We start from the raw sequence: 27,318 nt of genomic DNA, 5'->3' as shown, positions 1-27,318 counted from the left end.
TTTCTTAAAATTCATAAAAAATTAATTATTACTCCCTCCGTCCCCGAATAAAAGTCGCTAATTTCCATTTTGGGTCGTCCCCCATTAAGAGTCACTCTTCATTTTTACCATAAATGGTAGTAGACCTCACATTCCACTAACTCACTCCCCTCACATTTTATTATAAAACCAATATAAAAATGTGGGTCTCACATTCCACTAACTTTTTCAACCAACTTTTCTCTATATTTCTTAAAACTCGTGCCCGGTCAAAGAGCGACTCCTATTAGGGGACAGAGGGAGTATTTTTTAATTAATAAAATTAAAGTATAGTATTTTTAATTAATAAAATTAAAGTATAGTATTTTTAATTAATTAAAATTAAAGTATATTTTTTTTAATTAATTAAAATTAAAGTATAATATTTTTAATCAACAAAAATAACTAAAATTAAAGTTTAATAAATTTTTTATTAATAAAAAATAAATTTTTTTTTTCTTAACGTATAACTCAAACCCGACCTGAACACGACCCGACCCAACCCGTTATCTTCGTATTCTTATTGGGTCGACACTATAAGGACCCAAATCTTGAACGTGCGTGTTCGTGTCGTGTTAATTTCTTGCGGGTCCGTGTCGTACCAAAAATAGTCAGCCCTAAATCGTAAAATTCATAATGACTCAATTATTGAGTTCAAACCACTTAATTGTAAAAGTGGAGAGACTAACTGCATCAAATATATAATTGCATTTGAAATTTATGCCTTCATAAATATTTTCACACTCACTTCACACACTAACTTTATGAAAATTACTATTAATTTCCCAATCATCACTCTACAAAAACCCTTTCCCACAAGTCTTCCCCTCTCCTTCCCTAAATTACAAAAATCATACTCGCACACTGCCCTCTCCCTCTCCCTCTCCCTCTCCCTCTCCTCTCTCTCTGTACAAGGGAAGGAGGTCTTTCGATACAGAGCTTCATTGCATTAGCAATTTATACACACTATTCTTCATCTGCGCGGAATTTCACACACAAGTAAGTGTTTTTATATACACATATATAGGTGGATATATATACATAGAGGTATTTGGGGATTCAGGAAGAAGAAGATGAGCAGTGGGGTTAAGGGAGGTGCAAGTAGGGTTTCGATTCCCAGCGGCGTTAAGAAGACGATCGATAATATAAAGGAGATTACCGGCCAGAATCACTCCGAAGATGAGATTTATGCAATGCTCAAGGAATGTTCCATGGATCCCAACGAAACTACTCAGAAGCTTCTACTTCTCGGTGAATATTCCTCTCTCTTTTTATTCTCTCTGTTTTTTTAATACATAAAACACTTTTTTTCTGAATTCTTTTCAGGTAAGCTTTTTATACCTGCTTGGTGTTTGATCTCGATTTTATTATTTTGATTTTCGGCCCCATTGGGAATGGGGGATTTGATTGTTGATCTGCTCTTTCTTTGTTTCGTACTATCAGCTATGTAATCACGCTTGTGGTGGTGTTCTCTGTTGTTTTGATTTCAAATAGTGGGAATAGGAAAACCTTCGGATTTTTGCTTCTGTGGTTGCATTTTAGTAATACCTGATTTGCCTGCGTGTTGATTTCTTCTTTTTTTTTGTACTGAGCAAGCTTGCAAGCTTTTCTGTTATGGGAAATGTGATTTTTTGTTCAGCTGCCCCCTTTTTCTTCCTTTTTCTGTTCGTATCTTTGTCTTATGTGGTAGTACGAATCTTCTTTTATATCCCATGTTTAAAATTGAAATTTCCTGCTTTAAGTATACTCTGCTAAAAATTTGGCTTTCTTGTGGTTCAATTTATTTTGGACAGAGATGGACGAAAATACTGTTTTAAGTTCATTGAAATGGAGGTATGAATCTCTTGAAATTGTCTGGCATTCGCTTCTAGTAAGATTTTGGTGGGTGGATAAAAGGCAGTCCAAGATTTAGTTATATCTGTGATTCCCAATAATTCATGGTGCATCAATTCTTGTAAACAGAATATTGGTCCAACTGCAATACCAAATTGCTAGCAATATAATTATAGGCCACTTGCTTTAAGTTTGTTTGAAGGAAGGGCTGTGTTATTTGTATGCATGTTTAATAAGGCGCACATGATTTTCAATTCTCTGAACAGCGGACTGATGTCTGTTTTTATACTCTTAAACAGATACCTTTCATGAAGTAAAAAGAAAACGTGACAGGAGAAATGAGGTACTGCTTCGTCACAGTTTAATGATTTGGTCCCCTCTTTTTGTTGTTTTGATCTGTCTTAGGATTATTTGTTTCATCCTTCTCTTACTATGTAAGATTGTTCTGATTTTTCATCATGATGGTAATTCCAAATGCCTCAACATTGTACTAACACTGTTCATCACTCCTATTTGCAATAAAAGTTAAGGTCTGATCAAGAGTATAAGATCTCACAATAGACTATTTTTACATTCCCAGAATCAAAATAAGGAGCCTGCAGAGAAGTGGAAACCTGGAACCCAGACAAGACCAAATAGAGCTGGTCGTGGGAACTATCCATTGCGATATGTATCTCATGGTGAGAAAGCCTGCATTTGATTCCCCTACCACGCTGGATCACTTTGCATGTGCCTTTAATAATTGAATTATTCATGTTCGGCTATATTCTTTTTGTAATCATAATTACGACCATGTTCCCCTCTGCTCGGGGAGTACTGTCTTTGAGCTGCTGCGATCATTGGAATATAGGATGTAGTATTGAATCCATGGTTTAAAATATATGTACTTGCATAATTGTGACATCTGCTGTGTTATCTTTTCTAAACATCTGCCCTCGCATTTCCTTGTATCTTTTCATTCATGTCAGATGCTGGTGGCGGAAGAAATTCTCCTGCTGTAAAGGGAAGTTCTGCCAGTCACTTCACTGTGAAAAGTACAAGCAAGGCTCCCATAGCTGCTCCACAAGATGCTAGAAAGAGTGACACTTCTTCTGGTACCAGGTGAATGGCTATCTATGATCTTTCAATGGGCTTACATTCTGTTGTGCTTCTCTTTTGAAGCTTAAAACTTACTTTTATGATGCCCATACTATATGTGATGCTTTGGGAGACCTACCACTCCCGCCCCCCAACTTAATGCTTTGTTGAAGCTGATCTGTTGTTTTTCTTGGCAGCCTGATTACTGGTGTGTCTAATGGTCCTTCTGGGATCACCCTCCAGAGAGCTAATCCAACAACTGCTATCCCCAATAAATCAGAGAAACCTCTGATGGTTTCGTCCTCAATTGATTCTGTGAAAAACCTCAGTACTCCTCAGGTGAAGAACATCCAGCAGCACCAGATACTGGAGTCATCTAAAAATGCTACATCTATTCCTTCAGCCTCAGGATCTTATATCTCCTCTTCAGATCCAGTGCTTTTACCCTCTCAAGATTATCCACCCCCTAGTGCAGTAGGTAGCATTCATCTTGAAGTGGGAATCCAGCAAAGCCCTAGTCAAATGGTTGATGATATACCTACTGGGAACAGATCAACTTCTCCTGAAATATGTATGCTAATTTTGTTTGTTCTTATGCATATTTACTCATTTTGGGAATTTATTAAGACAATGTTGAAGTGCTATAGGAAGTTACCGATGTAATTTCTTTTTATTTTGAGATCTGTAGTAGCTGCTTCAGAGGTTGGAACTGCCATTGAACAAAAGATGCCCAGTGATCTCAAGAGAGTTGGAAAGAGTCAAAATTCAGAGTCCGCGCAAGCTCCTTCTTCTGGTAGTAGGCCTTCATCTAATTACAACAATCAGTCTCAAGTGATTGGTTCCCAAAAGGGTATGCATCTTTATGATACAATATTAAAAGTTGGTGTGTTCTGTGATGTAGTTCAGTTTTTACTGCTTGATGGTTACCAAACTGAGTATGTAATGTAAAGAGCTATTATTCAGAACTCAAGAGTATACATATTTGCAAACTAGTAGTGATTTCATTATTTCTCTTAGTGGCTATCTTTTGGTGGTTGAGGTTGAAAGTTTCCCCTTGAGCAGATATATACATTTTTTAAGTTTTGAAACACATGATTGTGTCCTTCTCGATGAGATGATGCATTCAATCTTGTAATGTCAGCACATTAGAATTAGGTCTCATATTCAAGACCATGTATAGTATCTAGCATCTATCTTATTGAACATGGATTATGGGCAATGAACTGCTGACAGTGGTGTGTGCATCACAGTTGGTCCTGGCAAAGAGTGGAAACCAAAATCTACAAACCCCAGTGTTAGTCAAGGTGCCACTGCAGCTTCTTTATTAGATGTTTCTATAGTGTCTGTTGGAAGTCATCTGGAATCGCTGACTACTCCTGCTGCCGCCACTACAAATGAAGCAACACTGGAGCTGCAGAAGAAGTTAGAGGAGTTGCGAATTTCAGAGAGACAACATGTGATTTTGCCAAATCATTTACATGTCCCTAAAATTGAAAACCTTGGGTTTTGTTTTGGAAGTTTTGATGCTTCCTTCACTCTGGACAACCAAAATGGTCTTCCAGCTGATAAGAGTCCATCACTGTCAGAATCCTCTGAGAATATTGAGGAACCTGTGGAGGATCTGGAATTAAGGTGCCTTTATCTTTCATAATTTTGTACTTCTCTTTGTACCTCACCTGTCATTTTTGTTGTCCATGGCATGCTTTGGTGTGGCAACAATGTTTCTCCAATCTATGTATACTTCCAGTGTAGCTATCTATAATTTATTGCAAACTCACATATTCAGATTGTGGTATCCATGAACTTTCATTCATTAGTTATGCAGTTGAAGATATGTTCTTATTCTATGTTGATAAATCTCTCTAGTGATATTGACTAGCACCAGTCAGGTAGCATCTTGTTTGTTAGTTGCAGGTGTTCATCATTCCATGAATTTCCTTGTTTTCATGGTGCTAACCTGAAATATCCTGCTTGTGGCTGTGTTCAGTGTTCTGAAATATTTTATTTTCCTTCTGGTTTACAGCAATGAGGCTTCTTTGCCAGATGGGGAGGATACTGAACCAAAGTATCCCGAAGAACCCCAATCACCTTCACAAGGACCAGACAAATTTGCATCTGGTGAGGTTGAAGTCTCATCCTCTATTACAACTATTTATAATGATCCCATTATAGAGGTCGCTCCTGGAAGCCAGCCACATCCTTTGGTCCAAACTTCTTCAAACTATGGTTTTGGTTTCATGCCTCCAATATTGGGCGGCCAGCTTCCAAGTTCTGAAAATTCAGAGGCTCACGCTCGTGATCCTCCTCGACTTCCAAGCTTTGTTGTATGTTCTCATGTATCATCTGTCCGTTCATTTTCACACTGATCATTCATGCATGCAAACTGTGATATTCATCTTGTCGTTCAATGTATCTTTTTTGACGTTGGTGTGCGTCTCTACATTCTCAGCCATTAATACCAATGATATGCTGAACAGGTGCCGCAATCTTTTGACCCGACAAGCTATTATGCACAACTTGATGGCCGCATTTCCCCTTTTCACGCTGCTGGAGCTGCAAACAAGTATAATGGAAATGCTGCTCAGGCTTCTCAGAATCCTCAAGAGGTTTGGGCCCCAAATCTCTATAATTTCCTTTTTTGCTCCATATATGCTGTTTGTGAAGTTTCAACTTTGAATAAGTCAAGACCTTGATAGGTTTAATTACAAACTGGAGTGTCTTAAAGGTATATCTTTGTTGTGTTTATCTTTATCATTGCATAATATTGTGATTTTGTTAGTTAATTGTGATTTGTTCTTTTAATTATTTGTTTCACTTTGTTGCCTATGTATCTATAATTACATCGGGCAAAAGTCAAAACAATGTTTGCTCTTTTAATAAATATATTTATTTGGAAATTGTTTCTGATACACAAATATTGTTCTTAAGTCTGGTGGATGTTTTAGTTAGTATCAAAACTCACTGAAATCCTTTTATCATTTAGAAGAGTCATGCAAACAGTTCACAATTGTTAATGTCGTATGCATTTGGTTGATATCGCATAAAAATATATTTTACGCTTCTTACTCGGCCTGTCTGATGTAATCCAGTTGCAGGGCGGTGCCCCTTTGGTTCGGTCAACGGCATCTCCGCCGCCACTTGCAACTCAAGCTGCTGGGGTAATGCAGAGCTCCATACCTGCATCGCAGCAGCCACATCCTATGTTCAGGCAACCACCTGGGGTTCATCTACCCCATTATCCTCCTACCTACATTCCATATGGTCACTATTTCTCCCCATACTATGTCCAGCCACCACCTACTATTCATCAGTTCTTAAGCAACGGCGCCTTTCCTCAGCAACCCCAGCCTGGTAGTTTATATCCAACTGCACCTGGGACAGCTGCCAAATATTCAGCTTCACAGTATAAGCAAGGAGCAAATACAGGAAGCTCTGCTCCCACTGGAGTTCCTGGCAACTACGGGCAGTACGATCTTTCGCCAGCCAACTATACCTCCGGTTCTGCCCCAGCTCCTGTTACTTCAACATCAAATGAGGATATTGGTGCCCCACACATGAATAATGTCTATAGCAGTGGCCAGCAGCAGGTATTGTTTATCCCTAAATCTCTACATTACCAGACCCATGGTCATAAATTATACCTTTTGCCATTGCCATTTGTTTGCTATGTGCAGAATGAAGGTCCCAGTGTATGGTTCCCCACCCCGGGTAGGGATATTTCTACCTTGCATGCAAGTTCATTCTACAATCTTCCTCAGGGTCAGCTGGCTTTCACCCCAAATCAGACAGGCCACAGAACCTTCACTGGAATTTTCCACCCTGCTGCACAGGCAGTAGCACCGCAAAACGTTCACCCTCTTTTGCAACAATCTCAAGGCATTACAAATCCTGCAGACATGGTAGGACCGACTGGCAATGTTTACCAGCAGCAGCAGCCTCAGCATGCACAACTTAACTGGCCGAGCAACTACTAAGAGAGTAGACGATTCTCCTTGAGGAGGTTACAGCTTGAAATCTCATTCATTACTCTTCTCTCAACAGAATTTCCAACCTTGCTCTGATTGAATGGTAGATCAGAAACACAAAGAAGCCAGAAAACTGAGTGTAAATTAGTAGAAGGGTGGCCAATGAAATTGGCCATTATATTTTTGTGGTCTTCCTCATAGATGGTTTTTGACTGTAATCCTTGGGAGCCCTTCCTATAGGTTTTAGCTTCCTTGTTAGTCAAGGTTTCAATTCTTTTGATTTTTGGTTGAAAGTTAGTTATAGATGGGCTCATATGAGGTTTGTGGGTGATCGTTCTCTCCTCTTTATCGATTCGCCTTTCGTTCTTTGTCTTATCCTCTCCGTCTTTCTTGTAAAGTGATAATTTTTTTTGAGTAGCAAGGAAGATGTACTTTTTTTCCCATCTGTTGTAATTGGCCTTGTTATTTTCGTATGGGGATTTTTATGTTTCTGATAGACTAAATAATCAAGAATCCAACTTTTCTACCTTTTTTGCAGATTTTTCTTCTGCCTTGTCTATGCATTGAAATATTTTAAATACTGATTGCAATTAGATGGCCTATGCTTTTATTTTAGTCTGTCTGCAGTGGCGTATACGGCATTAATGAATGCTACGCGTAAAATATCAACGAAATTTCGGATTTATTGTTAGTGTAAGTTTGGAAACATTTTAATTATACCATTATTTTTTAATCTTTTAATAACAATACAAACTAACTACTTCCTCCTTTATCTACTACTATTAAATGTTTCATATTTTTTTATCACTGCTATTAGTATCTCATTTTTACTAGTATTTTAATAAATGGACTTTAGGATCCAATTTTCCCTAATTTTTTTTAGTACTACTTTTCTTTCGTAAGTCAAATAATTTATTAAAATTTGAATCGGTCTAATATGAGACAATTATCATCAAAGAGGTAAAAATGGCCGAAACTTACATTGCATTCTATCACAAAAACACTAACGAATATACAAAGACCACATCCAAAATTATCATTATCATAATCGAAAATCAATTATTCTATAGTCACATCCGGCTGGCTATTCAAACATATATTACAACCATAAACCATTTAATCTACAATAAATTTCTTGGACTCATCGTTATTTACTAACCGATCCCATCTTTTAAATCTCCATAATCATTCATTCCACTAATTTTAATTGTTCAAAAGAAGAAAAAATGCTTAGCAAGATCTTTGGCAACAAGAAATCTAGTGATATCCCAAAGGTGTCCACTCAAGGGAGGCATGTCACCGCCCTGGCCGGCTCGGGACAGAGGCAATCCCGGGCCTTGAAGATCGTCCATGCTGGAGGGCACGTGGAGCGCTACTACATGGCCACTCCAGCAGCCATGATCATACAAAAGAATCCCTCCTTCGTCCTAGCTCGGCCCGAAATCTTTCGGAGGCCATGGGACTCAGTCATCCGGCCCGAAGAAATCCTTGTCCCGGGCCAGAAATACTATGTTGTGCCTCGCAGGACAGTGAAGAAACTCAGGCGTCGCATCAGAAAGCCAAGCGCAATGGGCCCGGGCTTCACATCAACCGAGAATCCCTCTCAGAGCAGCCTGTCGTCCTTCAGTGGGATTCTAGTGAAGCCCGGGATAAAAACCAAGGCCCGAAACTTGCATGTTTGGTTTTCCGGCATCGAATCGAACAATAAGAAAGATTCCAGTAACACAGCTTCTAATCCCTCAGGTAATAAGAGTGAAAATAAATCTTCAAATGGTTCAAAACAGAGATATGAGAAAAAGGAGATGGCCCGAATCGAATCTGCATGGGAGCCCGGCCTTCAATCAATCACAGAATGAAGATTTTGAATTATGTTGATTAATGTTTTAATTAAAGAGTGATTTCGTCGTGTAATTTTCTTTTTTGAATGATTAGCCATTTATATTCTTGCCTTTGTTCAATCTAATTTGACATTGAAACCACATTGTTACAGTTATAGTTTTCTTTTTCAAATAATAATGTAAGTAACTCAAGTTTTTTACATAATCATTATCTCTTCACACACTTTACACCACAGCAAGAGTGATAAATCCGTTCAGAAAATCATTTATACAAACTTGAATTACTTGAAAAGGCAGCAAAATTCCCTGCTTCAAAATCATGACATGACATACATATCTAGAATTTAATTCATGGTGGATTCAACTCATGAAGAAAAAATGCTAGTGATGAAAATTTGCTCTCTGGTAACCACTGATGTAAACAAATCCATGATACAACATTGGATATTGTCATTCTTCTACACAAATCATCACCCGATTCAGTGTGAAGTACTGGGCTACAACAGGGGGGTATGAGTTCATATCATGCTTCTGAAAATTTCTCTACTATAGAAACAAAAATTTTCACCTTATCAAGCCCGCAATCGTTCAAGGACAGACACAAGGACGAAATAATGGCGAATGCTATCTTGGATTCTTGAGACATGTGAGTTTTACTTTAAAGTTAGATGTCTTTTCCACCAACGTTGAACTTGGCGATGAAGAAGCCCATAGTATCGAGTTCTGAGGAAGGATCAAATCTCTGAACAAAATCCTCTTCGCCAGGTCTCAACCATTCCCTGAAAAATCAAACATCATAATGAATTCACAAGTTTGTAACTTGAGTTTTCCAGAAATAAGGCGGGGAGATCAACATACGTCTGATTTTAAATGTACAAGAGAAACTGAAGTCTCAACATTATGGTATGCAGCATCACTTGGGGTAAAAGAAGATGGTAGAGGGTACAATTTGTGAGACAAAATGATTTACAGTTTAGAATTAGATCATTTATAACTAGATCTCGATGGTACTTAGAAAAACAAGATAAAGTGGGGATGTCTTTACAAAATTCAAACTAGCACATGTGACACTGTAGCAAGCTTAAGCTAATAGGCATGTTAGTGGTTTTATTCCAACCGATCTGCATTTTGACACCATGGCATCTAACAAATCAAAAATCATAAAAATCAACTTCCACTAGTTCGCCAACTGGTCAATGTTCTGTTCCATTGCATTGACTGTCATTTATGCATCTACTGAATACAACAGCACACGTAACTGTACTAGATTAGGAACGTAATACAAGGTGCCAGCATAAAGTACTTACTCTTGGTATCCATCTGGAAATTGACAACCCCCAACAAGGCCAGGTCCTCCTACCTTCGGATGCTGTATTGGTTCAGAAAACAGATTTCACGATCATTATTTAAAAGAATCATTTACTTCCGCGCATGCTGGCAGAAAATCAATCTTGGCAAGATATTAATGTCTAAAGGCCTCAAAGCTTCAAGCTAACCTGTGATGCCAACGAGAGGAATTTGTGTGTGTCCAATGCATATCTAACCAGTGCCTCATTCTCACCTGGATTTATTGTACACCTGCAGTTTGAAAACATGAACAAGTGATATTCTACTTTCAAAAAGATATGGTAATATACATAAGAATGCTATGCTGAAGAAAAACTGGAAAGCTCAAAAGATATTAGTAATTGAGGCAAGCACTTAGAGATAAACATACAATAACTAAAGAAGAAATCACAGTTTATCTCGTATGACCAAGTTGATAGAATGCTAACGTTGAGTACACAATGACTCCACCAGGGCGAACAAGCTGTACTGCCTGGTCAAACATCCGCCTCTGATACTTGGAATGGCTTTGTAATGACTCCATAGTATCCTGAAAGCAAAAACAGATATAAAGAACTGATTGTTGGTCAAGTAACAGATAAGACATACTACACGAGTTCCATTCCTATTTACCAGTGGCACAAATGCACAGCCAACTTATAGAAAAAGAACAATGTAAATGATGCTTCAACTTTAAGAATGCATGATGACAGAACTATCAGATCATAAGAAGACAAATTCAGAACCAGATCATACCTCTCCAGAAAACAACCGAGGTCTTAGACCAAGAGCAGAGCAAGGAGCATCAAGAAGAACCCGATCAAATGTATTGGGGAAAAATCCTTTACACTTTTCAACTCTTCCACCTAAAGTATTATTTCGCCCAGGCCCATTTCTCATTACCCGCATATTCTTTCTGTGCTCTGCATTACTGGTGTACTTTCCATTCTTTGGTTGATCAAGGGTAGCTACTTTGTCTAATAAAGATGGATGAAAAGCAATAAAATGTCAGAACTTCTGAGTATCCAAGCAACAGGACCACCAGAACATCGCACTATTAAAACGACAGAGTGTGTCCTCTCCCCCTCAACCATAAAGAGAGACATGGAGACGGAAAGAGAAAGAACAAGATTTGCACAACAATAACGAAACATCAACGGCATCGAGAAAACAGCTCACCTTGAGAAAACCCTAGAGCGGTATCTGATACTTTCTCAAGTCCAGATTTTGGTAACTCGGGGTTTTGAATGCTCCCATTCACCCCACCCTGTGTAGCATCCTGATTATCAGATTTACTTATACGCTGAACAGATTTAAGAGCATCAAGCTTATAAGTAGTTATACACTTCAATCCCAATTCAGCTGCCAATTTCTGGATCTCAAGCACCTGAAATATGACATGTATCAATAAGATGCATTCCAATAATAAGATTTACTAGGCACAGAAAAGCAAGTAAAGACAGTGATTTAAATAATTTTGAAACAGAAGACTTTAATCTATTTCTGATTCTCTGGATCACTTTTTTTTAGTCTTTTTATCTCCTGGAAGATTAAGCAAATCCAGCAACTTCTAACTTGAAACCCTAGCTGGCATCCCCGATATGCGGAAGGTGGTAGGCCATTTAGTCATTGTTTACTAAGAAGTGATGATAGAAAAAGATTTGAGAAAAAAATATTCATAATAACCTATAAAGCTCAGAAGGTGCACCTTATTGTGAGATCGATCAGCTGCAATCACCTCTCCGTTGTCCTTCATGAGGATAGCAATTGCTGTGGTCTTACCTCCAGGAGCTGCACACATGTCTAATATCTTCTCTCCCTCTTGAGGATCTAAATATTAGAATGGGGAAACATGGTGACTAATAGGCATCTAAACCAACACTATACTAATTTCACCAATCATTGTCAAGCTTTCTTTGTTCCCTTCAAGCACCAGTTTATTCTTCTAAACAGTAACATTCAGTCTAAGCTTCACCAACACACAGGAAATAAGAGAAGAAATGACAAAAATTGCTTAAGTGTGCCTACTACTAAACCATAGTCAGTAGTCACATACCTAAGGCATGAGCGGTGATGATGCTAGGGAGATTCTGAAGAAATATTTCCCCCTCGAGTAAATCTGCAATATAATACACATCATGGTCCAATTAACAATATAAACTTCTTAGTTTTTATTATATATGACAATCTATAATAAAATATCAATAGAAAACTGTACCGTTAAATGAAGGTAGGTTAAATACTCTGTTATTCAGGTCCAAAGCAACTCCTTGAGATACCCGGAACATCCCAGCTCTGGACATCATACTGATTCCTTGACCAATGTAGAGGCCATTCCGTTCAAAATAAAAAGGATCTGTAACAAATACAAATTTGTCTGTCACTATTAACTAATAAATTCAAATATATACATATCCAAACTGAAATACAAAGCCTACAAGATATGGTAGGTAGACATGATAAATGAAGCAAAATAAATGGCAAAAAGCCCAAGGGGAAGTTTGCCTGCTTGTGATCCCTGAAGTACAGTTCCACGTGTAAAACCAACTCCCCATCCGCCATCAGCACCAGGCTGCTCCAATGCAACTGAAACTGCAACTTGTTCTCCTTTCTCCACATGAGCACTACAGGCCAAAACACCGGGTACATACACCTAAACATAGTCTATCAAAAATTGGCAACAACAAGAATAGCATTCTTGTACCATGTTTGCACCTAAATTCCATACTTACATGAGCACCACGAAGAACTGCTTCTGCACATTTGCGGCTCACAATCACTTCCTTAGGAGGTTTGTCTTCCTTATACCCATAATCAATGGTATGTGGTCCAGACCCTTGGACAAAAACTACATAATCTAGGCCGGGTATCTTACACTTCGAAATGAAAGAATTTTTCAAGGCAGCGTCTGGGGAACCATCAGAAACAACTGGTTCAGTTGCAATACCATCAGAGTTATTAGCAGCATCGGTTCCTTTAGAAGGTTCGCTTAGCCACCCATTCTCCTGTAGTAGGGAACTAAGCTTCTTGATGACGGAGTCACTTGTTGACTTAAGTGTATTCACTCGTATACAAGAGTAACACGACGGCTGCCTGAAAAGTGGACATGTATCAACGATCAACTAACAAGACAATTATATAAAGAGGAAATATAATCACAATTACATTCTATATCAAACACTGGTACATACTTTGGTCATTATTACTATCAAATGCTGTACGCAATCAGAAGAGGTAGTTCATAGCTGACAGTATACGAATAAATAAAGACAACTGTAGACACCAGAATGAAATGGTAATTTCATCAAATTAGCTCCAATTCCACACATATTAATATTATCTAATCTAATAGACCAATACTTTGGAAAACTCAATACAAACTAGACAGTCATCAAACACTGCAGCATCCAGTTAAAGACATTCTATCCAGTTTTTAGACAATTAGCTCCAATTTCAGCTCACCAAATCCCCACAGGCATTAGATATACCAGGAGATGAAAATAATAATTGAAACACGATGCAACAACAAAGCACTGATACAGAGAGAGCAAAAACATACGTGAGGGCCTTGGAAATTCGAGCGAAATGGTCAGCTCCGTAAGCTTTGACGAAATACTCTTCCACTTGAGGATTCCACCGCAATGCCGGATTGTAACAATACCGTTCCGATGGACCCATCTACATTCACAAACCAATCAATCAACTCAGCAAGCACGCGCTCACAAACACTATATAAACATATTCGTACATACAAACATAGATTGATACGCATATCTAGAGAGAGATACCTTGGGAAGAGAGGGTTTATGGTGGTGGAGAGAGGAGAGGGTTCTTCTGCAGAGGGTTTTGAGAAACGCTCTCCCTCACTTCATTCAACGTTTTTTCCTCTCAATTTTTTCATTTCAGTCATTTTTTTACTATATCCAGAAAAAAAATGTTCCAGTATTTATTTATTGTATAAAATTAATTTTACAAAATTCAAGTAGAATTAAATGAACGGATATTATTTTAAAAAACAAATAAATGTGTGCTTACTTTGATTTTTTATTTTGAATAAAATCTCATTCAGTATCTTGCAATATATAAATTCGTAAATATTTCTAAATTCAAATGACAATTTAATTATACCGGAATTTGAATATACTTACTAAATAATATATTGAGACGTTGTACTTATACCAATTAATTAATTTATTCATTATTCTCGATATTATTAAGGCGCACATTTACTCTTGTTGATGATTATACATTAAAAAAAAGCAATCCTAGTAATATAGTTTTTAAATTAAGTTATGAGGAAAATTAAAAATCGTGAAAAAAACGTAAGAAAATGAGTACCACACTTGCGTAGACGTTGCATTTTTTTTCTGTATAGCAAGATCATATAATCATATTTGACCAATTCAAACTCAAGTGTATATGAATTGATAGATTATATACCAGTAAACGTTGTGTTCTTTGCTATAATTAAAGCCACAAAATTCAAGTATTTCAACTTTGCAAAGTTCAACTCCAGTAAAAGCGTTGCAAATAATTCTAATCTGTTAGTAACATAATCGATCCATCACAATATCATCAAAATCAAAGAAGACATTAATCAATATATATAAATGATCTAAAAGCCCGAAAATTCATGACAAATTCTTGCATCATGAGACCTCTAGGCATATGTATTCCCTCCAATATACATCATGTATACAATGTCCCACCAAAAATCAACCCTAAAAACTATACAAAACAGAACATTTTCCCCTACATCTCAGCACACTTAGTTGGAGCAAAACCTAGCCTAGACTTCTTAGTATCATACATGATATAGAAGTTCTGTTGTTGGTAGTTGCCAATGATAGACAAACCCGACCGCGGGGTCCCCAAGATCGCTAGGCCCACAACATCATCAGGATCGAGCCTAATGAAGTAGTTCTCAGACGGGAAGTTCAACACGGCCCCATCCTTGAATACAATCCCAAATGAGGGCAAGTAGGGTTCATCAACACCGGACACATTGTAATACGGATCAAGAATCGGGAAGTCATCCACGACCCGATACCCCTTCATCCTCTCTACAAACGCCTCTTCGATCATCTTATAGGCCGGCTCAGCAAAGTAGCTCAAGGTGGTCCCCGAGTCTATGATGGTGCCACCATTCCCCACGTCTCCTCCGGGATCCCCAACACCTCCCCTCCAACCACAATCGACCTAATTCCCACGTAGTAGAATGTGTCCACCGGATTCTCCCTCCCACTAAGCAGCGTGGTGAAGTTCAACTCTGGATGCCTAAGCTGCTTCTCATCCTCGCCAAAGACGAGCTTGCTACTAACGATCGCATTGCTATTCCTATCAACCAAACAATAGGAAAATGAGTGTCCATGCAACGACTGGAGCTGAGACGCGAACGACAAAGGCCCCCTCCCAAACCCTAGCAAGCCGGCCACGCCATGGAACAACCCCCTATTCCAATGGCCACACCCAAACATCACATTCTCCACCTTCCTAAACCCCAAACTCCCGTCAAACGACGTCATGTTCACCGTGAACGTCTCCAACGCGAAGTCCCCCGTCGTGTTGGAGCTATCGCCGTACCAATAGTAGTACTGACAGCTCTGGTTCCCACCCTGCATCCCTGAGGGGGCTCGGGGGAGGAAACTAACTGGCAAAGTGGATCATCACAGCTTATATTTCGATAGGAATTCGACTCCTTTGGATCATAAAAAGGCTCATGTTGCTCAAAACAATCATAGCAAGGAACACATTGAATCCAGTTAAGATCAGAGCCAGTGTCAAGAATCAGTGAGAAGTGTTTAGGAGGTGTACCAATAAACACATCCATAACGTACTCGCCGGAGCCGAGGCTCACCCCAGACGCCAGCGTCCCCACCATCTTCCCCCCGGAAAAAATCTCCGGCGCAGCGGCGGCTGGCGGAGGAGGCCGGCGATCGCCCTCTTTCTTCATTCTCGAAGCTGCGTTTTGGTTCTTCCGCTCGGCTATTCTCGTGTTGAACGTCTGAATTCGAGTGAAATCCTTCGCCGTCGACTCCGCGACACAGTCGGCCGGCTTAGCTCCGGCGCGGCGGTGCTTCATGTTCAGCGTCACGGTTGGTTTAGCCTTGAATTCATCGGTTTTGACGGGGTTTTCGAGCAAGATTTCGTCTGAATCAGGCTCCGGGAAGGAGCAATCGGCGGCGGCGTTTTAGGTGGGGATTTCCATAGCAGTGAAAGTGGAGGAGCTGGAATTTCCATCTTTGTCAGCTGATGAAAAGCTATGGAGGAATAAAAACAAGCATAACACAGCTTGAAAACACTTGGACACCATGAGAGAGAATGCCCACGAAAAATTGAAGGGTTAATCAAGAATCAAAAAATCGAACTTGAATCTTCAGCACAAGTTGTAAGTCAAGAGCCAAGATTGAATCTTTACTCCTTTTTCTTACTTTCCTCTTCGAGAAAAGTATGGAAGAACTTAACATGGGAGAAATGGAGAAAGTGTTAGAATGGAGATCGCATAATATCGGGAGAATATTATGTGATTGATATGAGAATATATTTTGCCTAAATTAGAGGGAGCAATTATTGTAAATCTAGGTTTACGTAGAATATCTATCATATAACTATGTAGTCTATGTAACATATTATTCATTCAATAAGAAAGAAAACTTCTCCCACCAATCCTAACGTTGCCTCAGAGCGGGAACGACCTTGGCTAAGAAAAGTTTCATCATAGCCAAAAAATTCCAAATCTCGACCCTTTGTCCATCCCAGAAATCTACACCGAAATATGTCAGATACAGAAGACAAGAAGGATAATCCGGAGCAGACCGTGAGTCTAAGAAACAGCAAAAGAGTCACAGTAGCATTCAAATTGAATGGAAGAAATTACCCCCTTTGGTCAAGGCTGATCAAAGTAAAGATAGGAGGCCGAGGAGCCTATTCGCACATCCGAAATGACCCCCCTGAACCGGGAAGTAAGGGGTTCGACGAGTGGGAGGAGAATGATCTAGTGGTGTTTTCATGGATCGTTGACAACATCGAGAACGATATCGTAGCAGATTTTGCCCATCATCTAACTGCCAAGGCGCTGTGGAACAGCCTCGCAGTGACATTCGAAAACAAGGCCGACAAGTACCTCATCTACGACCTGGAAGAGAAGGCAATAAACATCAAACATGGAAACCTCGATCTGGAGACTTATTACCGGAGGATCCATGGACTATGGATCAACATCGACAGAAGCCAGAAGCAGCCGATTAGTTGCTGTGATAAGGGAATCGATCAATTTCGAACCCATTCGAATGAGAAGCGGTTAATCAAATTTCTGACCGGGTTGAATCAGGAATACGATTCGATTCGAAGAGACATCCTGAAGGAGGAACCGACCCCATCAGTGGAGGCAGCCTACGGATGGGTGAAGACGGAGGCGGCTCGAAGTCGAATCATGCCACCGGCATCGCCGTCACCCACTGAAGAAGCCAACGGCAGCAATGCCGATTCGTCATTTGGGGGTTAAATCGGACACAGATTCGCAGCAATCGGGCAGACCTCAGTTACCCAGAACCAGCAACCACCGAACCGCGGCGCACCACCGCGCTCCTCCGCCACCAACCGATCGGGAAATCAGAGCCCCGACACCTCCAAATTGTGGTGTTCCCACTGTGGAAAATAGAAGCATACGTGGGAGACGTGCTTCAAAAGATTAGGGTATCCGGAGTGGTGGGAAGAACGACAAAAGGCGAGGGCGGCTCAGGCGAAATTAGCCGTCGGAGTAACCGGGGATGGAGCTCAGCGGCGCATTGATGCAGGAAACCAAGGGGATCCAACTGGACCAGGGGTGGGGGCGAGTCAGGAAAGCCACCCGGCTGGCGGCAACGTGAGGGGTGCCGGCAATTTCGCCGGAAGGATGAACTCGACAGAGAAGTCGACGGCATGAGGTAACGGGTTTGGCTCAAAGCCAAACCCTAATCTTATAAATTATGGTTATTATAATTTTTTACCCCACCAGAATCTGAAATTTCGAAAAAGACCCCATCTCTTTAAAATTCGACCCCCTGATTCCCATAAACTTCAAATTGGACCCCACACTATTCAGAAATCCCATACTTATCCCAATTATATGTCTGAAAATCAATTTGCACCCCTACTAGAAATTTCCGCTGCATTTCACGTACATAATATCTCTGCTGAACACTCAAAGGGCTGGATATTTGATTGTGGGGCAACTGATACCATGACCCCGGATAAGCGCGATTTTATTGATTTTGATGAGGACACGAAATCCTATATTAAAACTGCAAATGGGAAATTGATTAATGTTGAAGGATCGGGCACAATTGAAATATCTCCTACACTTCGGCTTACGAACTGTTTATATGTTCCTACTTTATCTCAGAGACTGATGTCTATTAGTCATGTGACCAAGGAATTAAATTGCATACTTCTGATGCATCCCGACTTTTGCATTTTACAGGATACTCAGACGAGGAGGATTCTTGGGCGTGGCACTGATAAACGGGGGCTCTATTATGTGGACGAGATAGCTCACCATGGCAGTGCAATGCTGGCTCACGGATCCACACAACAGGAAACTTGGCTCTGGCACCGAAGGCTAGGACACCCTTCTCCTGGTTACTTTAAATTGCTTTACCCGAACCTTTCCATTCCGTCTATTTTTTCGTGTGAAACTTGTGTTTTGGCCAAGAGCCATAGACAGTCTTTTAAACCTACACATACTCGTGTGAAATCCATGTTTTCTTTGGTACACTCTGATGTTTGGGGTCCTGCACCTACTATTGGTGGGAATGGTTTTAGATATTTTGTGATTTTTGTTGATGATTGCACTAGAATGACATGGATTTATTTTTGAAACACAAGTCTGATGTTTTTGATAGATTTGCCTCATTCTTTAAACTTGTCCAAACACAATTTCATACCACTATCCAAACCCTTAGGTCAGATAATGGGAGGGAATTTGTGAACAGTACTATGACCCAATTTTGTCAAAACAAAGGCATAATTCATCAAACCTCTTGTGCATATACACCCGAACAGAATGTGGTAGCTGAACGAAAGAATCGAACAATCCTAGAGATGACCCGAGCCATAATGATTGAATCCAAAGTCCCCATATTTTTTTGGCCAGAAGCAGTTGCTACATCTATTTACCTGATCAATCGTCTCCCAACTAAAACACTAAACATGAAAACCCCCCATGATACCCTCTCCAAACAAGCCAAGATACCTTAATACCTAAACCTCCAGCTGAGAGTCTTTGGTTGTACTGTCTATACTCATATCAGAAAATACAAACGAACCAAACTTTCACCTTGTGCAACCAAATGTGTCTTTGTGGGGTATGGGGTGAACCAAAAAGGTTACAGATGCTATGACCCTTCCACTCAAAAAATCACCACCACCATGAACTGCAATTTCCTGGAAACCGAATTTTTTTTATCATACCCACCTTAGTAGTCAGGGGGAGAGTGGTCCGAGTAATTCCGAAGACTATCTAAGTTGGGTTGTGTCATTGCCAAGCTCCTCAGGTGAGGGTTCAACAGACTCAGTGGAGGTCACTGCCGCCGAGCACGTCTCATCACAAGAACCGTCTCATCCGCCCTCAAACGATCCTCTTCCGACGATATCCGAGATAAGTCCCGACCCAAATGTTGTTGAGAATCCAGTTATTACTGACCCGGTTGATACAGAACCCCAAAGGGAGGATAACACCGTGGATGGAGACACCGGGAGATACGTGTTTCCGTTTCGAAGTACAAGAGGGATCCCGGCCAAAAGATATTCCCCTGAAAAGATATGGAAGAAAAGTCGTTATGGGGTTGCGAACTTCGTACAAGGAAATATGACTAAAATGGCTCGAGCATTTGAAGCTGCACTGTACGAAGAAGAAGAAATCCCTCAAACAGCTGAGGATGCAATGAAGCATAAGAAGTGGAGGGAAGCAATGCTTACTGAAATGAAAGCCCTGATGAAGAATAGTGCGTGGGTTAAAAGCAAGTTACTAGAAGGAGCTATAACTGTCGGGTACATATGGGTATTCACGATAAAAAGGAGACCAGATGGGACAATAGAGAGATACAAGGCACGACTTGTGGCGAAAAGATACACACAGACGTATGGTGTGGACTATGCTGAAACATTCTCCCCGGTGTCTAAGATTAATACTGTGCTGGTGTTGTTTTCGATTGCAACTAATAAGGATTGGTCGCTCCACCAGTTCGATGTGACAAATGCATTCATGCACGGAGAGTTACCTAAGCCAATGTTCATGGAACCACCACCTGGGTTCACCGAAGATTTCTCTGATGGGGAAGTGTGTCAGCTCAAGAAGACACTGTATGGATTGAAGCAATCACCGCGAGCATGGTTTGGGAGATTTACAGAAGTGATGAAGAAGTACGAGTACGAACAGAGTAATTCAGATCATACTTTGTTTATCAAGAAAAGAGAAGGGAAGATCACATGCCTGATTATATATGTTGACGACATGATCATTACTGGAAATGATGAGGAGGAGATAGCCCAACTAAGGAAAAATTTGTTCTATGAGTTTGAGATGAAGGATCTTGGTCTCCTTAAGTACTTCTTGGGGATAGAGGTGCTAAGGTCAAAGAAAGGGATCTTCATAAATCAGAGAAAGTATATACTTGACTTGTTGGCCGAGATATGAATGATTGATTGCAAACTAGCAGACACTCCTATGATACAAAATCATGGATTGCAGATAAAGGAAGGCGCGAAATTGACCGATAGGGGGAGATATCAGAGGCTAGTCGGTAAGCTCATCTACCTCTCCCAGACCCGACCAGATATTGCATATGCTGTTGGAGTAGTGAGTCAGTTTATGGACTCACCACAAGAGGAGCATTGGGAAGCTGTGTTAAGAATAGTCAAATACCTGAAAGGAACAGCCGAGCATGGACTTATGTTCGAGAAGCATGGTCACATGGAGATACACGGCTTCACTGATGCAGATTGGGCAGGGAATCCGAACGATCGAAGGTCTACCGCCGGATACTTTACCTTTGTAGGAGGTAACCTTGTGACATGGAGAAGTAAGAAGCAAAAGGTAGTAGCACTGTCTAGTGCAGAGTTTCGCGGCATCAAGAGTGGACTAACAGAGGTGCTATGGCTGCAGAGACTTATGACCGAGTTGGATCTCCGTTCCGACCTTCCTTGTAGGTTATTTTGTGACAACAAGACGGCGATCAATATCTCTGAAAACCCGGTACAACATGACAGAACAAAGCATGTGGAAGTAGATAGGCACTTCATAAAGGAGAATCTCGAAGCAAAAGTGGTGGAAATGCCATATGTCAAGTCCGAAGATCAACTGGCAGATATCTTGACAAAGACAGTAAATTCGAAGTCATTTCGAGAAGTACTTGGCAAGCTAAGTATTGGGAATCCCATCACTTAGCTTGAGGGAGAGTGTTAGAATGGAGATCGCATAATATCGGGAGAATATTATGTGATTGATATGAGAATATATTTTGCCTAAATTAGAGGGAGCAATTATTGTAAATCTAGGTTTACCATATGTGTAGAATATCTAGCCTATAACTATGTAGTCTCTGTAACATATGATTCATTCAATAAGAAAGAAAACTTCTCCCACCAATCCTAACGAATTTGAAGATGGTGAAGAAGGAATTTGAGGAGTGGATGTTTCAAAGAGGGAGACTTTGAATATTGCGACTTTTTGCAGCTGTCCAATGCCATTTCCACCTTTGACGCGGTTTCACATAAGAATGCTGTAAGAATGTTGCAATTTTTCATGTGTTTGGCAAATGAGAGTGGGGATTTTGAGAGGAATTGACTAAAATCGAGGAAAATTGGGGGGACAAAATTTCTTATTTTGGGATTACAGGGAAAAGAAACCGTTTTTTGAAGAATGGCTTTTGTTTTGTGTGATGAAAATGCAACTATGACTTTGCATCCAATTTAATTGAACAACGAGACTGTTGATTTGATTTATATGAAATCATACTCAAATACGTACTAGTTGGTTGCTTAGAAATGTATTTATAAAGATGGCATTCGGTTGCCATGACTAATATCATAAGACTATCCATATATGATTAAGTTGTGAGATTATTTTAATTGGAGGGGTAAGGATATGACTAATTATCATGAGACTATCCATCTAGGATTAAGTTGAAGGGTTCAATCTTATGAACCAAATATGATACATATTTAATCATGAGATTTAATCTTGCCAACCGAACACCCCAAAATGGATAATTTTTTTTATGTCTAATAATATTATTAAGAGTTATTTCTAAAGTGTATATTTATGCAAGAATAGAATGAGTTGTTGCAATGGAAAACTTATTACGTTATATATTGTGCACTTAGTTTAATTAATACTTATGTTTATGTACATTTGACTATATAGAGTAGCGATGGAGTATATTTAAAATTGTCTCAAATTCAAATATGAACATGGACATGGTATAGTCGACCATACTATGTGGCAGTTTAATTAAATTTAAGTAGTGAATATATTACTATAATTTTCTATGTGATGTGAACAGTGGCGGATTCAGGACCCGAAAATGGCGGGGGCGGAACTTATATTTAAATATTAAATATTTAATTTAATATTATTTTTAATAATAAAATAAATAAATATTATATTAATATTTAAGTAGCACTACTGCACTAGCTTCATTAATAAAATATAAACATGCTTCAGCTTGCAAATATGTATTATTCATTTTAAAATAAAAAATTATATAAATATAAACATGCTTTAGCTTGCAAATATGTATTATTCATTTTAAAATATAAAATTAGTGTAAATATATGTACATTTAAAATCATTGTAAATATTATATACAAAAGTGATATAAGTAGATCACTAAATATTTATATTTCAAAAATATTTAAAATGTTTATTTTGTTACATAGAGAATAATTAAGATGCATGGATTAAATTATAAGTACTTTAGGATAAAAAAGACTTTAACACAAAATTAAAAATGATTTTAACTAAAGAATAAATATAACAACATAATATATGCAACTTAGTAGTATTTAAAGGTATTATTTTTATAATAAGAAGAAATATGAATTGATAAAATGAAAAATGAAAATAAATATGTTTTTGTTGAGGATTGAACCCTAGACATCTTAGTTAAAAATCCAACAACCAAACCATTAGACTACTACATTTTATATGACATTTATTAAAAACAAAAATATTTCTACACTCTACGGAGGGGGCAGATATCCTATTTTTGGATTGATTCAATGAAAAATTTAGGCTCTCCGGAAGGTCGGGTAGGGGCGACCGCCCCCACCTGCCCCCGGATCCGCCACTGGATGTGAAAGGAGTTTTTTGGTTTTACAAAATTAAAAATTGTCTTCTTTTGACATTTTAAAGTTGATTTTTTTTAATTGTTACAAAATGTATTATTTTTGCATAGTAAATTATACAGTATTAGACTCGTGGTTTATGCGCATAGGTGAATGAGTCACCCTCCCACAGTCCCACTCATCAAACACGTACACCATACAACTCGCTCGTGCAATGTTGTTTAATCACCGAAATATACATAAAAATCAATACATAGTCTTGTTTTTAGATATTCACAAATATGGTTTTAAATGTTGATGGTTATTGACATATTCAATTTTTAATTAATACATTAATATCACAATTAAGTATACGTATAATAATCTACTCGTGTGTTGAAATTAATAAAAGCTCGATGAACTGAATTAGTAAAAAAAAATTAAAGGAGAAAACGAAAGAAAAAACACACGAGTGTTAAAGATTAATTCGAAACTCACCAACGTCTTGAAAAATCGAGTTTATCGCATTAACATCTTATCTTTTATCACAATCTACTTTGATCACATCATAACTCATTTCTTGCTAATTTTTCTTTGGTGGATCAATTGAAATTACACTGAAATAAATAAAATAAAGTAACGAGATTAGTCAGAAAACAACTTCTATCATTCTTAATACACATACACGAGCTTGACTGGTCAAATTTCTCTTTTTGTATCTCGTATTTAATTTTTAAATACCAACTACAATGTTGCAATTTATAAGTATCTCCACATCAAATTCTTTGAACGACAACATGAATATGGAGTAGTACATTTTCGGTTTAAGTATCTCCACTTCAAATTCTTTGAACTCAAACCGTATACCACAAATAATTAAAACTCAAAACGAGACTGAAGCAAACATTTGAAGCTCAATCTCCCAGCACACAAACACATACACACATTCCCCATTATTGTTGTACAACGAAAATCAAAGATGAAAACCCTAGATAGAACGACGTAGTTTCAAGTTCAATCTCCTAAGCCAAACAGAATGCAGAATCATATGAAACAAATCAAATCTCTCCGGCGTTGGATTCACCACAAAATGCCTCTGCACTTGCTTCACTCTCTGCTGCATCTTCAAATACTTAGCCTCAGAAATCCCAGACAAAATCTCCTTGATCTTACCTATATCATCCACATCAATCACAACGGCAAACTTGTTCCATTTCAGCACGTCGCTAAACGGTGGCACGTAGCTCTTCGAGATCAACACGGGCACGCACTCCGAGTAGATGGCCTCCACCACCCGCGGGCTGGCCACCTCATACCCGCTCGGGCAGAGGCAGAACTTGCTGTTCCTCAGCATTGTCTCGTAGCTGAGGTTGTCTGGGAGCTTCTGATACACTCGCACGTCCGCGTCTCTCCCCTCCCAATGCTCGAGGAGGAGCTGCCGAATGTGGCCGTGTAAGCCACCCGCGAAGAAGGCCAGGATGGGCCTCTCCTTGGCTGGCGGACCCCCAAGGAGGCCCGTCACCTCGCCCGTCTTGAGGTTGATCTCGGGCAAGGTCACGTCCTTGAGGGGATTGAACCCCTCGGACGTGTTGGCGTTGCATAAAACTCGGATCGAGTTATTGTACATGAGCGGGACGTAGGAGCTCGAGTGTGGCCCCTGTCATACCACCAAATTAATATAAGAAACATAGTCTAGAGTAAAAAAGTCAAATTTTTTGGTCCTAAACATACATATGACCATAATACGAATTTGGACTTGGTCCAAAACATTCACTTTTTTAAAAACAGGTTCATGACAAATGAAACACTTGTCAAAGTGGTCCTTTTTTGACAGACTGTTTTTCAAAAAGTGAATATTTTGGACCAAATTAATATTTTGGGTCATATGTTTATGACCAAAATTGACCAGTCCAAAATCTAATATTACAAGTGGTACTCGAGAGACATAGACGTACCCAATCATGACACGAGAGCATGAAATGATCGGCCCCAAGGCTTCGATTCCAGAAGGGATGCTTGTGGGAGATGGTTTGGACATAATCCACAAGGGTGGTGCCAATGGGAGTAATGTCAAATGACTCCGGTTCATACAGATATTGAACCATCGCAACCACACTGAAAGGCATGAAATACACATGAGCTTCTTCAGGATCCTTGGTTCGAAATCGACCCCCCTTCTCTATCTCATGAATGAACCTTCCCTCCGAGGAGTATATGCTCCGGCAAGGCCCGCCATGGAATACCGGAGCTTCCCCTTCTTCGTATACGTACACTTTGAACACATTCTCCATTTCTATGTAGCTCCTGCACCCAAACTAGGGTTGTTAGGGTTAGGGCTGGATTTCCCCTTTAGATTGCATGTTATTTATCTTTTCCTATGTTTTCATTTCTTACCTTTTTGCCTACCTTTTCAAATATAGTAGAAGTACTTAGAAAAAATAAGTGGCATTTTTAAATAACTCTATTATATAATCGTAATATACCGTTAATTTGAGCTTATAGTCTTCTTTTGTGCACATGTTTATATGAGATCGACACTTCACTAACAAGTTCGATCAAGCTCAATTCCGATTAATCATACCTATGAAGCGCGTTGGGGTTACGATAAATAGGTCCACGAGGCACATAGTAAGAGTCGTGTTCAACAATTGATGGGACTGAGCTTCTATTTTTAGCAGCCTCTCTAATTAAAAGTCGTGCTTTGGCTAAAACCGCTTCATTCTTCTCTAATCGGCTATACCGTCTATGTAGCCCACCATTCACAAATCCTCGTGTTTCCGCATTTGATAAGTCATGGTTTGGCAGCGACGTCGACTCCTCTTTTCTCTAGAAATTGAAAAATACTTAGTTTGGTACCAAAGTAATATAGATTTAATTAAAAAAAGTAGCATACTTACTAGTAGGTTAGAATGTGCTGGGCCTCTGCCTCTCAATACTATAGCATCGGAGACCTTGTTCAAGTTGCTATTCTCGTGATCTTTATGAGTATTGTAAGATGAATTGAATTCGAACGAGCTTAGAAACCCTAGCGACTTCCAAGAAAACGACGTTGCTAGCGATTTGTGAGGGCCCAAATCGAACGCAATGAAGGAAATGAGAAGCAAAGGTGTTAAAAGTATGAAAGCCAATGCAGAAGGTGAGATTGAAAAGTATGAAGACCAATGTGACTTTCTTGATGGCAACATTTAGAAAGGCAAGGTGAGAGAGAGAGAGAGAGAGTAAACCTTTTATCTTCAAGTAAACTTACAACCTACATATAATAGAAAATTTTGATTAGCAAAATTTGATTGAAGTAAGATTTGGAGTTTACTAAGTAATTTATAAATTTATTTAGTTGTGAAGTTAAAATATATTCATTACTTGACTGGCGCAGCTGCATAAAACTGATCAAAAGCTGCAATTCTTTGCTGCATCACAGTTATATTCTTTGATATATTAATTAAAAAAATATTATTGCATGGGGATTTTCAAACATGCATGAGGGTTTCTTAAAGCTCAAGTTATGCTCTTCCTTTATTATTCTCCATCATTCATGGCTCGTGATCCGATCAATACACCTTTGATTCAATTATCCGTTTCAAATATGGATTAAAAATTACCTTCGAGGTTCACAAATACTAACATTAATTAAGTCAATTTATATTTTATGCAGCCATTTTCCATTGAATTATCGAAAATAGTAGGTCATGACAATTTGGTTTGATTAGGGACAATATTTATTTTGTAAACCGAATATTTATGATAATATTCATTGAACTTTTTTTTTATTATATTCTATTCTTCAATACAACCAATTAAGCTTGCTTGTACCAATTGAAATACTGTTATTCCCAAAGCACCTTTGGTGCTTGGAGATTGGAGTTTAAATGATTCGTTAAGGCACCGATTGCTTTCATTTTGCTTATTAATTTATATTTTAAAAGTCAATATTTACCATTTAACAAAGTTTTGTTCAC

General features: G+C 39.0%; 3 protein-coding genes and 1 pseudogene across 6 annotated transcripts; 1 reads left to right on the top strand and 3 right to left on the bottom strand.

Moving 5' to 3' along the window:
* The first annotated feature begins 804 nt into the window (after nucleotides 1-804).
* On the top strand, nucleotides 805-7,430 carry LOC121741899 (GBF-interacting protein 1-like). Of its 4 annotated transcripts, XM_042134849.1 has the most exons (12): nucleotides 807-1,017; nucleotides 1,082-1,269; nucleotides 2,151-2,194; nucleotides 2,432-2,531; nucleotides 2,820-2,952; nucleotides 3,126-3,499; nucleotides 3,617-3,778; nucleotides 4,179-4,560; nucleotides 4,952-5,252; nucleotides 5,406-5,534; nucleotides 6,018-6,515; nucleotides 6,603-7,430. In XM_042134849.1, the coding sequence occupies exons 2-12, from the start codon at nucleotides 1,092-1,094 to the stop codon at nucleotides 6,900-6,902; spliced, it is 2,601 nt and encodes an 866-aa protein (XP_041990783.1). In that variant the 5' UTR covers nucleotides 807-1,017; nucleotides 1,082-1,091; the 3' UTR covers nucleotides 6,903-7,430. The 4 variants fall into 4 exon arrangements, with proteins under 4 accessions (XP_041990784.1, XP_041990783.1, XP_041990785.1 ...); XM_042134850.1 differs by having other exon boundaries at nucleotides 805-1,269; nucleotides 3,620-3,778; XM_042134851.1 differs by having other exon boundaries at nucleotides 807-1,269; nucleotides 6,024-6,515.
* Nucleotides 7,431-9,241: 1,811 nt separating this feature from the next.
* LOC121742300 (rRNA (cytosine-C(5))-methyltransferase NOP2C-like) lies at nucleotides 9,242-13,963 on the bottom strand. The gene is made up of 13 exons (XM_042135408.1): nucleotides 13,846-13,963; nucleotides 13,617-13,735; nucleotides 12,790-13,150; nucleotides 12,563-12,710; nucleotides 12,276-12,413; nucleotides 12,114-12,176; nucleotides 11,766-11,887; nucleotides 11,237-11,444; nucleotides 10,814-11,034; nucleotides 10,507-10,607; nucleotides 10,228-10,309; nucleotides 10,039-10,100; nucleotides 9,242-9,510 (listed from the first exon to the last, which is right to left on the bottom strand). Exons 2-13 carry the CDS (start codon nucleotides 13,733-13,735, stop codon nucleotides 9,396-9,398), a joined length of 1,740 nt encoding a protein of 579 aa, XP_041991342.1. The 5' UTR covers nucleotides 13,846-13,963; the 3' UTR covers nucleotides 9,242-9,395.
* Nucleotides 13,964-14,668: 705 nt separating this feature from the next.
* LOC121740789 lies at nucleotides 14,669-16,540 on the bottom strand (annotated as a pseudogene).
* Nucleotides 16,541-24,238: 7,698 nt separating this feature from the next.
* On the bottom strand, nucleotides 24,239-26,604 carry LOC121740892 (probable glycosyltransferase At5g03795). The gene is made up of 4 exons (XM_042133541.1): nucleotides 26,260-26,604; nucleotides 25,944-26,188; nucleotides 25,318-25,666; nucleotides 24,239-25,019 (listed from the first exon to the last, which is right to left on the bottom strand). The coding sequence occupies exons 1-4, from the start codon at nucleotides 26,545-26,547 to the stop codon at nucleotides 24,351-24,353; spliced, it is 1,551 nt and encodes a 516-aa protein (XP_041989475.1). The 5' UTR covers nucleotides 26,548-26,604; the 3' UTR covers nucleotides 24,239-24,350.
* Between the last annotated feature and the right edge of the window lie 714 nt (nucleotides 26,605-27,318).

Source organism: Salvia splendens, chromosome 7, assembly GCF_004379255.2.
Source record: "Salvia splendens isolate huo1 chromosome 7, SspV2, whole genome shotgun sequence".
In the NCBI taxonomy this organism is placed as follows: Eukaryota; Viridiplantae; Streptophyta; class Magnoliopsida; order Lamiales; family Lamiaceae; genus Salvia; species Salvia splendens.
This window is presented reverse-complemented; position numbering and strand designations above follow the sequence as displayed.